At 58.0% G+C, this 14526-nt stretch overlaps 1 protein-coding gene across 2 annotated transcripts in view; it reads left to right on the top strand.

Annotated features, from left to right (window-relative positions):
• Positions 1 to 2813: 2813 nt before the first annotated feature.
• LOC139254497 (microtubule-actin cross-linking factor 1, isoforms 6/7-like) overlaps positions 2814 to 14526 on the top strand; it is a 75300-nt gene continuing 63587 nt past the window's right edge. The window contains exons 1-2 of one of the 2 annotated variants that reach the window (XM_070873712.1): positions 2814 to 2998; positions 7431 to 7545. In XM_070873712.1, coding sequence (XP_070729813.1) covers positions 2885 to 2998; positions 7431 to 7545 — 229 coding nt within the window. In that variant the 5' untranslated portion in view covers positions 2814 to 2884. Of the gene's footprint in view, positions 2999 to 7430; positions 7588 to 14526 lie in introns of both variants that reach the window. The other variant, XM_070873711.1, reaches the window with a different exon arrangement.

Here is a 14526-nt window from a genome sequence, read left to right as displayed (position 1 = left end):
CCCACCTCCAACACTCACCCCCCTCCACCACCTCCAACACTCACCCCCTCCCCCACCTCCAACACTCACTCCCTCCCCCACCTCCAACACTCACTCCCTCCACCACCTCCAACACTCACTCCCTCCACCACCTCCAACACTCACTCCCTCCACCACCTCCAACACTCACCCCTCCCCCACCTCCAACACTCACTCCCTCCACCACCTCCAACACTCACTCCCTCCACCACCTCCAACACTCACTCCTCCCACCACCTCCAACACTCACTCCCTCCACCACCTCCAACACTCACTCCCTCCCCCACCTCCAACACTCACTCCCCCCACCACCTCCAACACTCACTCCCTCCACCACCTCCAACACTCACTCCCCTCCAACCACCTCCAACACTCACTCCCTCCACCACCTCCAACACTCACTCCCTCCACCACCTCCAACACTCACTCCCTCCACCACCTCCAACACTCACTCCCTCCACCACCTCCAACACTCACTCCCTCCCCCACCTCCAACACTCACTCCCTCCACCACCTCCAACACTCACTCCCTCCACCACCTCCAACACTCACTCCCTCCACCACCTCCAACACTCACTCCCTCCCACCCCACCTCCAACACTCACTCCTTTCCACCACCTCCAACACTCACTCCCTCCACCACCTCCAACACTCACTCCCTCCACCACCTCCAACACTCACTCCCTCCACCACCTCCAACACTCACTCCCTCCACCACCTCCAACACTCACTCCCCCCACCACCTCCAACACTCACTCCCTCCACCACCTCCAACACTCACTCCCTCCACCCCCTCCAACACTCACTCCCTCCACCACCTCCAACACTCACTCCCTCCACCACCTCCAACACTCACTCCCTCCACCACCTCCAACACTCACTCCCTCCACCACCTCCAACACTCACTCCCTCCCCCACCTCCAACACTCACTCCCCCCACCACCTCCAACACTCACTCCCTCCACCACCTCCAACACTCACTCCCTCCACCACCTCCAACACTCACTCCCTCCACCACCTCCAACACTCACTCCCTCCACCACCTCCAACACTCACTGCCTCCCCCACCTCCAACACTCACTCCATCCACCACCTCCAACACTCACTCCCTCCACGACCTCCAACACTCACTCCCTCCACCACCTCCAACACTCACTCCCTCCACCACCTCCAACACTCACCCCCTCCACCCCCTCCAACACTCACTCCCTCCACCACCTCCAACACTCACTCCCTCCCCCACCTCCAACACTCACCCCCTCCAGCACCTCCAACACTCACCCCCTCCCCCACCTCCAACACTCACTCCCTCCCCCACCTCCAACACCCACTCCCTCCACCACTTCCAACACTCACTCCCTCCACGACCTCCAACACTCACTCCCTCCACCACCTCCAACACTCACTCCCTCCACCACCTCCAACACTCACCCCCTCCCCCACCTCCAACACTCACTCCCTCCCCCACCTCCAACACTCACTCCCTCCACCACCTCCAACACTCACTCCCTCCACCACCTCCAACACTCACTCCCTCCCCCACCTCCAACACTCACTCCCTCCACCACCTCCAACACTCACTCCCTCCACCACCTCCAACACTCACTCCCTCCACCACCTCCAACACTCACTCCCTCCACCACCTCCAACACTCACTCCCTCCACCACCTCCAACACTCACTCCCTCCACCACCTCCAACACTCACTCCCTCCACCACCTCCAACACTCACTCCCTCACCCACCTCCAACACTCACTCCCTCCCCCACCTCCAACACTCACTCCCTCCACCACCTCCACACTCACTCCCTCCCCCACCTCCAACACTCACTCCCTCCCCCACCTCCAACACTCACTCCCTCCACCACCTCCAACACTCACTCCCTCCACCACTTTCAACACTCACTCCCTCCACCACCTCCAACACTCACTCCCTCCATCACTCACTCCCTCCACCACCTCCAACACTCACTCCCTCCAACACTCACTCCCTCCACCACCTCCAACATTCACTCCCTCCAACACTCACTCCCTCCACCACCTCCAACACTCACTCCCTCCATCACCTCCAACACTCACTCCTCCACCACCTCCAACACTCACTCCCTCCACCACCTTCAACACTCACTCCCTCCACCACCTCCAACACTCACTCCCTCCATCACCTTCAACACTCACTCCATCCCTCACCTCCAACACTCACTCCCTCCACCACCTCCAACACTCACTCCCTCCACCACCTCCAACATTCACTCCCTCCATCACCTCCAACACTCACTCCCTCCACCACCGGCGCCCCCTGGCTGCAGTGTGCACCATCTACAAGATGCACTGCAGCAACTCACCAAGGCTTCTTCAACAGCACCTCCCAAACCCGCGACCTCTACCACCTAGCAGGACAAGGGCAGCAGGTACATGGGAACACCACCCCCTCCACGTTCCCCTCCCAGTCACACACCGTCCCGACTGGGAAATATATCGGCCGTTCCTCCATCGTCGCTGGGTCACAATCCTGGAACTCCCTCCCTAACAGCACTGTGGGAGCACCTTCACCACACGGACTGCAGCGGTTCAAGAAGGAGCTCACCACCACCTTCTCACGGGGCCATTAGTGATGGGCAATAAATGCCGGCCTTGCCAGTGATATCCACGTGCCAGGAACAAATAAACAATGACTGTGTGAGACAGGAAAGGTTTGGGGATAGACTGGGCCCAAAGGCAGTGCGGGTCTTGTTGTGATGAGGAGAGCTGGTGGAGGTGATGGTGTGAGCCAGATGTTTATGTGATTGCAGGTGATGAGTTGGGCTGGGCGGCAGGGAGATCGGATTGAGGCGGCTTTGCTGTCCCTAGCCTCGGAGCGCCAGGACATGGAGCGTCTGCAGGATTGGATATCAGCAGCAACAGAGTCACTGAGTCTCAGAGAGCAGGAGTCCATGCCAGATGACATTGTGCAGATGGAAGAGCTGCTATCAGAGCACACGGTAAGGATTCCTCACCCCACGTCTGAGGCTCAAGGCCTTGCCCAAAGCTTAGCTCATTGTGTCGGCCTGTGCTGTCAAATCGCTTCCAGCCTCGACTCCCACACTCACCGCAGGGGGCGGGGCTCAGTGCTGGGACCCCTGAGGGGGCGGGGCTCACTGAGGGGGCGGGGCTCAGTGCTGGGACCCCTGAGGGGGCGGGGCTCACTGAGGGGGCGGGGCTCAGTGCTGGGACCCCTGAGGGGGCGGGGCTCACTGAGGGGGCGGGGCTCAGTGCTGGGACCCCTGAGGGGCGGGGCTCACTGAGGGGGCGGGGCTCAGTGCTGGGACCCCTGAGGGGCGGGGCTCACTGAGGGGGCGGGGCTCAGTGCTGGGACCCCTGAGGGGCGGGGCTCACTGAGGGGGCGGGGCTCAGTGCTGGGACCCCTGAGGGGCGGGGCTCACTGAGGGGGCGGGGCTCAGTGCTGGGACCCCTGAGGGGGCGGGGCTCACGTGGTGGGGATCACAGAGGGGGCAGATCGCCTGAGTCTCAGCCTCAGAGCTGGTCCCAGTAAAACCCATTGCTCTCACCCCGTGTGAGTGGGACATTGAGACCCTCACCTTCACACTGGGCACAAACTGACTCAAACAAATCCCACTGCCCCGCTCTCTCCCCATAGCCCTGTATCAATCCCAAACTAATCCCACTGCCCCGCTCTCTCCCCATAGCCCTGTATCAATCCCAAACTAATCCCACTGCCCCGCTCTCTCCCCATAGCCCTGTATCAATCCCAAACTAATCCCAAACTAATCCCACTGCCCCGCTCTCTCCCCATGGCCCTGTATCAATCCCAAACTAATCCCAAACTAATCCCACTGCCCCGCTCTCTCCCCATAGCCTTGTATCAATCCCAAAATAATCCCACTGCCCCGCTCTCTCCCCATAGCCCTGTATCAATCCCAAACTAATGACAAACTAATCCCACTGCCCCGCTCTCTCCCCATGGCCCTGTATCAATCCCAAACTAATGACAAACTAATCCCACTGCCCCGCTCTCTCCCCATGGCCCTGTATCAATCCCAAACTAATCCCACTGCCCCGCTCTCTCCATAACCCTGTATCAATCCCAAATCTCCAATTCACCTTCTCTGCTCAAGTCTTGCCTCATAACTCAAGTCTCCCATCCCTAGCATCCTCCTGGTGAACCCATGCTGTCCACTCTCCGCGGATTTAATGTCCTTTCTGGAATGGGGCCCCACACTGCTCCAGTCTCTAACTGTGGGCCCCACACTGCCCCAGTCTCTAACTGTGGGACTCCCACTGCCCCAGTCTCTAACTGTGGGCCTCACACTGCCCCAGTCTCTAACTGTGGGCCCCACACTGCCCCAGTCTCTAACTGTGGGCCCCACACTGCCCCAGTCTCTAACTGTGGGCCTCACACTGCCCCAGTCTCTAACTGTGGGCCTCACACTGCCCCAGTCTCTAACTGTGGGCCCCACACTGCCCCAGTCTCTAACTGTGGGCCCCACACTGCCCCAGTCTCTAACTGTGGGCCTCACACTGCCCCAGTCTCTAACTGTGGGCCCCACACTGCCCCAGTCTCTAACTGTGGGCCTCACACTGCCCCAGTCTCTAACTGTGGGCCCCACACTGCCCCAGTCTCTAACTGTGGGCCCCACACTGCCCCAGTCTCTAACTGTGGGCCCCACACTGCCCCAGTCTCTAACTGTGGGCCCCACATTGCCCCAGTCTCTAACTGTGGGCCCCACACTGCCCCAGTCTCTAACTGTGGGCCTCACACTGCCCCAGTCTCTAACTGTGAGCCCCACACTGCCCCAGTCTCTAACTGTGGGCCCCACACTGCCCCAGTCTCTAACTGTGGGCCCCACACTGCCCCAGTCTCTAACTGTGGGCCACAGTCTCTAACTGTGGGCCCCACACTGCCCCAGTCTCTAACTGTGGGCCTCACACTGCCCCAGTTTCTAACTGTGGGCCTCACACTGCCCCAGTCTCTAACTGTGGGCCTCACACTGCCCCAGTCTCTAACTGTGGGCCTCACACTGCCCCAGTCTCTAACTGTGGGCCTCACACTGCCCCAGTCTCTAACTGTGGGCCCCACACTGCCCCAGTCTCTAACTGTGGGCCTCACACTGCCCCAGTCTCTAACTGTGGGCCCCAGTCTCTAACTGTGGGCCCCACACTGCCCCAGTCTCTAACTGTGGGCCTCACACTGCCCCAGTCTCTAACTGTGGGCCCCACACTGCCCCAGTCTCTAACTGTGGGCCCCACACTGCCCCAGTCTCTAACTGTGGGCCACAATCTCTAACTGTGGGCCTCACACTGCCCCAGTCTCTAACTGTGGGCCCCACACTGCCCCAGTCTCTAACTGTGGGCCTCACACTGCCCCAGTCTCTAACTGTGGGCCCCACACTGCCCCAGTCTCTAACTGTGGGCCTCACACTGCCCCAGTCTCTAACTGTGGGCCCCACACTGCCCCAGTCTCTAACTGTGGGCCCCACACTGCCCCAGTCTCTAACTGTGGGCCCCACACTGCCCCAGTCTCTAACTGTGGGCCCCACACTGCCCCAGTCTCTAACTGTGGGCCCCACACTGCCCCAGTCTCTAACTGTGGGCCCCACACTGCCCCAGTCTCTAACTGTGGGCCCCACACTGCCCCAGTCTCTAACTGTGGGCCCCACACTGCCCCAGTCTCTAACTGTGAGCCCCACACTGCCCCAGTCTCTAACTGTGGGCCCCACACTGCCCCAGTCTCTAACTGTGGGCCCCACACTGCCCCAGTCTCTAACTGTGGGCCACAGTCTCTAACTGTGGGCCCCACACTGCCCCAGTCTCTAACTGTGGGCCTCACACTGCCCCAGTTTCTAACTGTGGGCCTCACACTGCCCCAGTCTCTAACTGTGGGCCCCAGTCTCTAACTGTGGGCCTCACACTGCCCCAGTCTCTAACTGTGGGCCTCACACTGCCCCAGTCTCTAACTGTGGGCCTCACACTGCCCCAGTCTCTAACTGTGGGCCTCACACTGCCCCAGTCTCTAACTGTGGGCCCCACACTGCCCCAGTCTCTAACTGTGGGCCCCACACTGCCCCAGTCTCTAACTGTGGGCCTCACACTGCCCCAGTCTCTAACTGTGGGCCCCAGTCTCTAACTGTGGGCCCCACACTGCCCCAGTCTCTAACTGTGGGCCTCACACTGCCCCAGTCTCTAACTGTGGGCCCCACACTGCCCCAGTCTCTAACTGTGGGCCCCACACTGCCCCAGTCTCTAACTGTGGGCCACAATCTCTAACTGTGGGCCTCACACTGCCCCAGTCTCTAACTGTGGGCCTCACACTGCCCCAGTCTCTAACTGTGGGCCCCACACTGCCCCAGTCTCTAACTGTGGGCCTCACACTGCCCCAGTCTCTAACTGTGGGCCCCACACTGCCCCAGTCTCTAACTGTGGGCCCCACACTGCCCCAGTCTCTAACTGTGGGCCCCACACTGCCCCAGTCTCTAACTGTGGGCCCCACACTGCCCCAGTCTCTAACTGTAGGCCCCACACTGCCCCAGTCTCTAACTGTGGGCCCCACACTGCCCCAGTCTCTAACTGTGGGCCCCACACTGCCCCAGTCTCTAACTGTGGGCCCCACACTGCCCCAGTCTCTAACTGTGGGCCCCACACTGCCCCAGTCTCTAACTGTGGGCCTCACACTGCCCCAGTCTCTAACTGTGGGCCCCACACTGCCCCAGTCTCTAACTGTGGGCCTCACACTGCCCCAGTCTCTAACTGTGGGCCCCACACTGCCCCAGTCTCTAACTGTGGGCCCCACACTGCCCCAGTCTCTAACTGTGGGCCCCACACTGCCCCAGTCTCTAACTGTGGGCCCCACACTGCCCCACACTGCCCCAGTCTCTAACTGTGGGCCTCACACTGCCCCAGTCTCTAACTGTGGGCCCCACACTGCCCCAGTCTCTAACTGTGGGCCAACCTGTGACTTGCACAAATTTATAGTCTCTCGTTTTATCTTATTCATAAAATCTGAAATGCTGTCTCCTCATTGGCCAGCTTGGATAGCTGTCTCCCCATTGGCCAGCAGGGACAGCTGTCTCCTCATTGACCAGCTGAGATAGCTGTCTTCTCATTGGCCAGCTGGGATAGCTGTCTCCTCATTGGCCAGCTGGGATAGCTGTCTCATTGGCCAGCTGGGATAGCTATCTCCTCATTGGCCAGCTGGGATAACTGTCTCCTCATTGGCCAGCTGGGACAGCTGTCTCCTCATTGGCCAGCTGGGACAGCTGTCTCCTCATTGGCCAGCTGGGATAACTGTCTTCTCATTGGCCAGCTGGGATAGCTGTCTCCTCATTGGCCAGCTGGGATAGCTGTCTCCTCATTGGCCAGCTGGGATAGCTGTCTTCTCATTGGCGAACTGGGATAGCTGACGTTTTTCTCTTTCAGACTTTCTTGGACGAATTGACGAGGAAGAAACCGGAAGTGGAGAATGGGACAAAATCGTGTCCCCAAAATGGAGCCAATCAGCGTCCAGAGTTTCAGCGAGTGCGCGGCTCAGCCAGTAAGGATCCTGTGAGATATCAGAGGTCTATCAGTCCTGATTGTGTCTGATTCTGGGAACCGCACTTTAGGAAGGATGTGAGGGGCTCAGAGAGCGTGCAGAACAGATTTGTGAGCAGGGAAAAAACACATTCAAAAGCTCTTTATCTGAATGCACACAGCGTTCCTAACAAGATAGACGAGTTGGCGGCACAAAGAGATACAAATGGGTCTGATCTGATCGCCATTACAGAGACGTGGTCGCAAGGTGACCAGGACTGGGAACTGAATATTCAGGGGTGTTTGACAATTCGGAAGGACAGATAGAAAGGAAAGGGAGGTGGGATAGTTCTGTCAATAAAGGATGGCATCAGTGCGTTAGTGAGAAACGATATTGGCTCAGTGGATCAGGATGTTGAATCAGTTTGGGTGGAGATAAGGAATAGTAAGGGGAAAAAGTCACTGGTGGGCGTAGTCTATAGGCCCCCTAACAGTAGCTACACTGTTGGACGGAGTATAAACCAGGAAATAGTGCGGGCTTGTAAAAGGGGAACAGCAATATACCACAAAAAGCAAGGGACCCAATACTGAGCCCTGTGGAACCCCACTGGATACAGCCTTACAGTCAAAAACACCCACCAACCATTACCCTTTGCTTCCTGCCTCTGAGACAATTTTGGATCAAACTTGTCACTGTGCCCTGGATCCCATGGGATTTAATCTTCGTGACCAGCCTGTCATGTGGGACCTTATCAAAAGTCCATATACACTACATCGTACACACTGCCCTCATCGACCCTCCTGGTTACCTTCTCAAAAAATTCAATTAAGTTAGTCAGACACAACCTTCACTTAACAAATCTGTGCTGACTGTCTTTGATTAATCTGTGTCTTTTTAAATGAGCAAATTTGAATGATTTAATTGGTTAGGTGAGTGAGTAAATACATGGCAGATGCAGTATAATGTCGATTAATGTCAGTTATCCACTTTGATAGAAACATAGGAACATAGAAAATAGGTGCAGGAGTAGGCCATTCGGCCCTTCTAGCCTGCACCACCATTCAATGAGTTCATGGCTGAACATGCAACTTCAGTATCCCATTCCTGCTTTCTCATCATACCCCTTGATTCCCCTAGTAGTAAGGACCTCATCTAACTCCTTTTTGAATATATTTAGTGAATTGGCCTCAACAACTTTCTGTGGTAGAGAATTCCACAGGTTCACCACTCTCTGGGTGAAGAAGTTTCTCCTCATCTCGGTCCTAAATGGCTTACCCCTTATCCTTAGACTGTGACCCCTGGTTCTGGACTTCCCCAACATTGGGAACATTCTTCCTGTATCTAACCTGTCCAATCCCGTCAGAAGTTTAAACATTTCTATGAGATCCCCTCTCATTCTTCTGAACTCCAGTGAATACAAGCCCAGTTGATCCAGTCTTTCTTGATAGGTCAGTCCCGCCATCCCGGGAATCAGTCTGGTGAACCTTCGCTGCACTCCCTCAATAGCAAGAATGTCCTTCCTCAGGTTAGGAGACCAAAACTGTACACAATACTCCAGGTGTGGCCTCACCAAGGCCCTGTACAACTGTAGCAACACCTCCCTGCCCCTGTACTCAAATCCCCTCGCTATGAAGGCCAACATGCCATTTGCTTTCTTAACCGCCTGCTGTACCTGCATGCCAACCTTCAATGACTGATGTACCTTGACACCGAGGTCTCTTTGCACCTCCCCTTTTCCTAATCTGTCACCATTCAGATAATCGTCTGTCTCTCTGTTTTTACCACCAAAGTGGATAACCTCACATTTATCCACATTATACTTCATCTGCCATGCATTTGCCCGCTCACCTAACCTATCCAAGTCGCTCTGCAGCCTCATAGCATCCTCCTCGCAGCTCACACTGCCATCCAACTTAGTGTCATCCGCAAATTTGGAGATACTACATTTAATCCCCTCGTCTAAATCATCAATGTACAGTGTAAACAGCTGGGGCCCCAGCACAGAACCTTGCGGTACCCCACTAGTCACTGCCTGCCATTCTGAAAAGTACCCGTTTACTCCTACTCTTTGCTTCCTGTCTGACAACCAGTTCTCAATCAATGTCAGCACATTACCCCCAATCCCATGTGCTCTAACTTTGCACATCAATCTCTTGTGTGGGACCTTGTCAAAAGCCTTCTGAAAGTCCAAATATACCACATCAACTGGTTCTCCCTTGTCCACTCTACTGGAAACATCCTGAAAAAATTCCAGAAGATTTGTCAAGCATGATTTCCCTTTCACAAATCCATGCTGACTTGGACCTATCATGTCACCTCTTTCCAAATGCACTGCTATGACATCCTTAATAATTGATTCCATCATTTTACCCACTACTGATGTCAGGCTGACCGGTCTATAATTCCCTGTTTTCTCTCTCCCTCCTTTTTTAAAAAGTGGGGTTACATTGGCTACCCTCCACTCCATAGGAACTGATCCAGAGTCAATGGAATGTTGGAAAATGACTGTCAATGCATCCGCTATTTCCAAGGCCACCTCCTTAAGTACTCTGGGATGCAGTCCATCAGGCCCTGGGGATTTATCGGCCTTCAATCCCATCAATTTCCCCAACACAATTTTCCGACTAATAAGGATTTTCCTCAGTTCCTCCTCCTTACTAGACCCTCCGACCCTTTTTGTATCCGGTGGTAAAAACAGATGGTAAAAACAGGAAGGCAGAATATTATCTGAATGGCGGCAGATTAGGAAAAGGGGAGGTGCAACGAGACCTGGGTGTCATGGTTCATCAGTCATTGAAAGTTGACATGCAGGTACAGCAGGCGGTGAAGAAGGCAAATGGTATGTTGGCCTTCATAGCGAGGGGATTTGAGTATCGGAGCAGGGAGGTCTTACTGCAGTTGTTCAGGGCCTTGGTGAGGTCTCACCTGGAATATTGTGTTCAGTTTTGGTCTCCTAATCTGAGGAAGGACATTCTTGCTATTGAGGGAGTGCAGCGAAGGTTCACCAGACTGATTCCCGGGATGGCAGTACTGTCAGATGAGGAGAGACAGGATCAACTGGGCTGTATTCACTGGAGTTTAGAAGGATGAGAGGGGATCTCATAGATACATATAAAATTCTGACGGGTTTAGACAGGTTAGATGCGGGAAGAATGTTCCCGATGTTGGGGAAGTCCAGAACCAGGGGTCACAGTCTAAGGATAAGGGGTAAGCCATTTAGGACCGAGATGCGGAGAAACTTCTTCACCCAGAGAGTGGTGAACCTGTGGAATTCTCTACCACAGAAAGTTGTTGATACCAATTCACTAAATATATTCAAAAAGGAGTTAGCTGTAGTCCTTACTACTCGGGGGATCAAGGGGTATGGCGAGAAAGCAGGCAAGGGGTACTGAGGGAATGATCAGCCATGATCTCATTGAATGGCGGTGCAGGCTCGAAGGGCCGAATGGCCGACTCCTGCACCTATTTTCTATGTGTCTATGTTTAACCCAAGGGGTGTGACTGCCTCCTGGAACACAGTGTCCAGGTAACCGTCCCCCTCCCTGATGTCACACAATGTCTGAAGCTCAGACCCCAGCTCATCAACACCGAGCCGAAATTCCTCGAGCCGCCAACACTCGCTGCAGACCTGGTCACCGTGGACCTCACTGGTGCTCACCAGCTGCAACACATGGCCTGCCGCCCATCTCTATTGGATTGTATTTCATTCATTCCCTATTTCAGTTGAAATATCAAATGTCTATGTTTAATGTTTAATCGTGGCTCTTGATTTAAATCAATGCCCAAGTTTAGAAAAAAAAAGAGAAATACTCACTCACCAACCAGCCAATCACTTACCCGCTGTCGTGTGACATCACACGTTGATTGTGTCGCCCTCTCTGGTTGGCTCCCGATGGCTCCTGCACTGGGCCTTGGACGGTGTTCCCTGTACCCCGCCGCTCAGGCCCTGCCCGCTCAGGCCCCGCTCTCGCTCAGGCCCCACTCAGGCCCCACTCAGGCCCCGCTCTCGCTCAGGCCCCGCTCTCGCTCAGGCCCCACTCAGGCCCCACTCAGGCCCCGCTCTCGCTCAGACCCCACTCAGGCCCTGCTCTCGCTCAGGCCCTGCCCGCTCAGGCCCCGCTCTCGCTCAGGCCCCATTCAGGCCCCACTCAGGCCCTGCTCTCGCTCAGGCCCTGCCCGCTCAGGCCCCGCTCTCGCTCAGGCCCCATTCAGGCCCCACTCAGGCCCCGCTCTCGCTCAGGCCCCATTCAGGCCCCACTCAGGCCCCGCTCTCGCTCAGACCCCACTCAGGCCCCACTCAGGCCCCGCTCTCGCTCAGACCCCACTCAGGCCCTGCTCTCGCTCAGGCCCTGCCCGCTCAGGCCCCGCTCTCGCTCAGGCCCCATTCAGGCCCCACTCAGGCCCCGCTCTCGCTCAGACCCCACTCAGGCCCCGCTCTCGCTCAGACCCCACTCAGGCCCCACTCAGGCCCCGCTCTCGCTCAGACCCCACTCAGGCCCCACTCAGGCCCCGCTCTCGCTCAGACCCCACTCAGGCCCCGCTCTCGCTCAGACCCCACTCAGGCCCCACTCAGGCCCCGCTCTCGCTCAGACCCCACTCAGGTCCCGCTCTCGCTCAGACCCCACTCAGACCCCACTCAGGCCCCGCTCTCGCTCAGACCCCACTCAGGCCCCACTCAGGCCCCGCTCTCGCTCAGACCCCACTCAAGCCCCGCTCTCGCTCAGACCCCACTCAGGCCCCGCTCTCACTCAGACCCCACTCAGGCCCCGCTCTCGCTCAGACCCCACTCAGGCCCCGCTCTCACTCAGACCCCACTCAGGCCCCGCTCTCGCTCAGACCCCACTCAGGCCCTGCTCTCGCTCAGACCCCACTCAGGCCTCACTCAGGCCCCGCTCTCACTCAGACCCCACTCAGGCCCCACTCAGGCCCCGCTCTCGCTCAGACCCCACTCAGGCCCCACTCAGGCCCCGCTCTCGCTCAGACCCCACTCAGGCCCCACTCAGGCCCCGCTCTCACTCAGACCCCACTCAGGCCCCACTCAGGCCCCGCTCTCGCTCAGACCCCACTCAGGCCCCACTCAGGCCCCGCTCTCGCTCAGACCCCACTCAGGCCCCACTCAGGCCCCGCTCTCACTCAGGCCCCACTCAGGCCCCGCTCTCGCTCAGACCCCACTCAGGCCCCACTCAGGCCCCGCTCTCGCTCAGACCCCACTCAGACCCCGCTCAGGCCCCGCTCTCACTCAGACCCCACTCAAGCCCCACTCTCGCTCAGGCCCCACTCAGGCCCCGCTCTCGCTCAGACCCCACTCAGACCCCACTCAGGCCCCGCTCTCGCTCAGACCCCACTCAGACCCCACTCAGGCCCCGCTCTCGCTCAGACCCCACTCAGACCCCACTCAGGCCCCGCTCTCACTCAGACCCCACTCAGGCCCCACTCAGGCCCCGCTCTCACTCAGACCCCACTCAAGCCCCGCTCTCGCTCAGGCCCCACTCAGGCCCCGCTCTCACTCAGACCCCACTCAGGCCCCACTCAGGCCCCGCTCTCACTCAGACCCCACTCAAGCCCCGCTCTCGCTCAGGCCCCACTCAGGCCCCGCTCTCGCTCAGATCCCACTCAAGCCCCGCTCAGGCCTCACTCAGGCCCCGCTCTCGCTCAGACCCCACTCAGACCCCGCTCAGGCCTCACTCAGGCCCCGCTCTCGCTCAGATCCCACTCAGACCCCGCTCAGGCCTCACTCAGGCCTTATTCTCGCTATCGCTGCTGGCCACTGTCCCTTTAATGCCGTGGGCTTTAATCCCCAATCAGTCTTTTATGTGGCACTTTATCAAACACCTATTGGAAATCTATATACACAACATCAACCGCACTGCCCTCATCGACCCACTCCGTTACTGAATCAAAGAACCCGATCAAGTTAGTCAAACATGAATTGCCTTTAACAAATCGGTGCTAGCTTTTTACAAAGACCAGAGTTATTGCACATACTTTTCTAAATGCCAAAGAATTGTGCCCTGGATTCCTGCTGTAACATGTTCCCCATCACCCACCTTCAGCCGACTGTGTCCACCGGACAGGGGTGTAACATCTGCAGCTCTCCAGTCCTCCACTGTCCTTTCACCATTTCTCATAATCAATGGTGGCTCTCTCCACCTCGGCACATTTACTCTAACGTGGCTGTGATTGAGTCTGGGTCCTACCCCGGGTCTGGGGGGGTCCTACCCCGGGTCTGGGGGGGTCCTACCCCGGGTCTGGGGGGGTCCTGTCCCGGGTCTGGGGGGGGGGTGTCCTACCCCGGGTCTGGAGGGGTTCTACCCCGGGTCTGGGGGGGGGGGGGTGTGTCCTACCCCGGGTCTGGGGGGGGGGGTGTGTCCTACCCCATGTCTGGGGGGGGGGTGTCCTACCCCGGGTCTGGGGGGGTCCTACCCCATGTCTGGGGGGGGGGTGTCCTACCCCGGGTCTGGGGGGGTCCTGTCCCGGGTCTGGGGGGGGGGGTCCTGTCCCGGGTCTGTTTGTGGGGGGTCCTGTCCTGGGTCTGTTTGGGGGAGGGGGGGGTCCTGTCCCGGGTCTGTTTGGGGGAGGGGGGGGTCCTGTCCCGGGTCTGTTTGTGGGGGGTCCTGTCCTGGGTCTGTTTGGGGGAGGGGGGGGTCCTGTCCCGGGTCTGGGAGGGGGGGGTCCTGTCCCGGGTCTGTTTGGGGGAGGGGGGGGTCCTGTCCCGGGTCTGTTTGGGGGAGGGGGGGTCCTGTCCCGGGTCTGTTTGGGGGAGGGGGGGTCCTGTCCCGGGTCTGTTTGGGGGAGGGGGGGGTCCTGTCCCGGGTCTGTTTGGGGGAGGGGGGGGGGTCCTGTCCCGGGTCTGGGGGAGGGGGGGGGGTCCTGTCCCGGGTCTGTTTGGGGGAGGGGGGGGTCCTGTCCCGGGTCTGGGAGGGTGGGGTCCTGTCCCGGGTCTGTTTGGGGGAGGGGGGGGTCCTGTCCTGGGTCTGTTTGGGGGAGGGGGGGTGTCCTGTC

The sequence above is a fragment of the Pristiophorus japonicus genome, unplaced genomic scaffold (assembly GCF_044704955.1).
Source record: "Pristiophorus japonicus isolate sPriJap1 unplaced genomic scaffold, sPriJap1.hap1 HAP1_SCAFFOLD_554, whole genome shotgun sequence".
NCBI classification, from domain to species: domain Eukaryota; kingdom Metazoa; phylum Chordata; class Chondrichthyes; family Pristiophoridae; genus Pristiophorus; species Pristiophorus japonicus.
The sequence above is the reverse complement of the archived record's forward strand: the minus strand, read 5'-3'. Positions and strand labels throughout refer to the sequence as shown.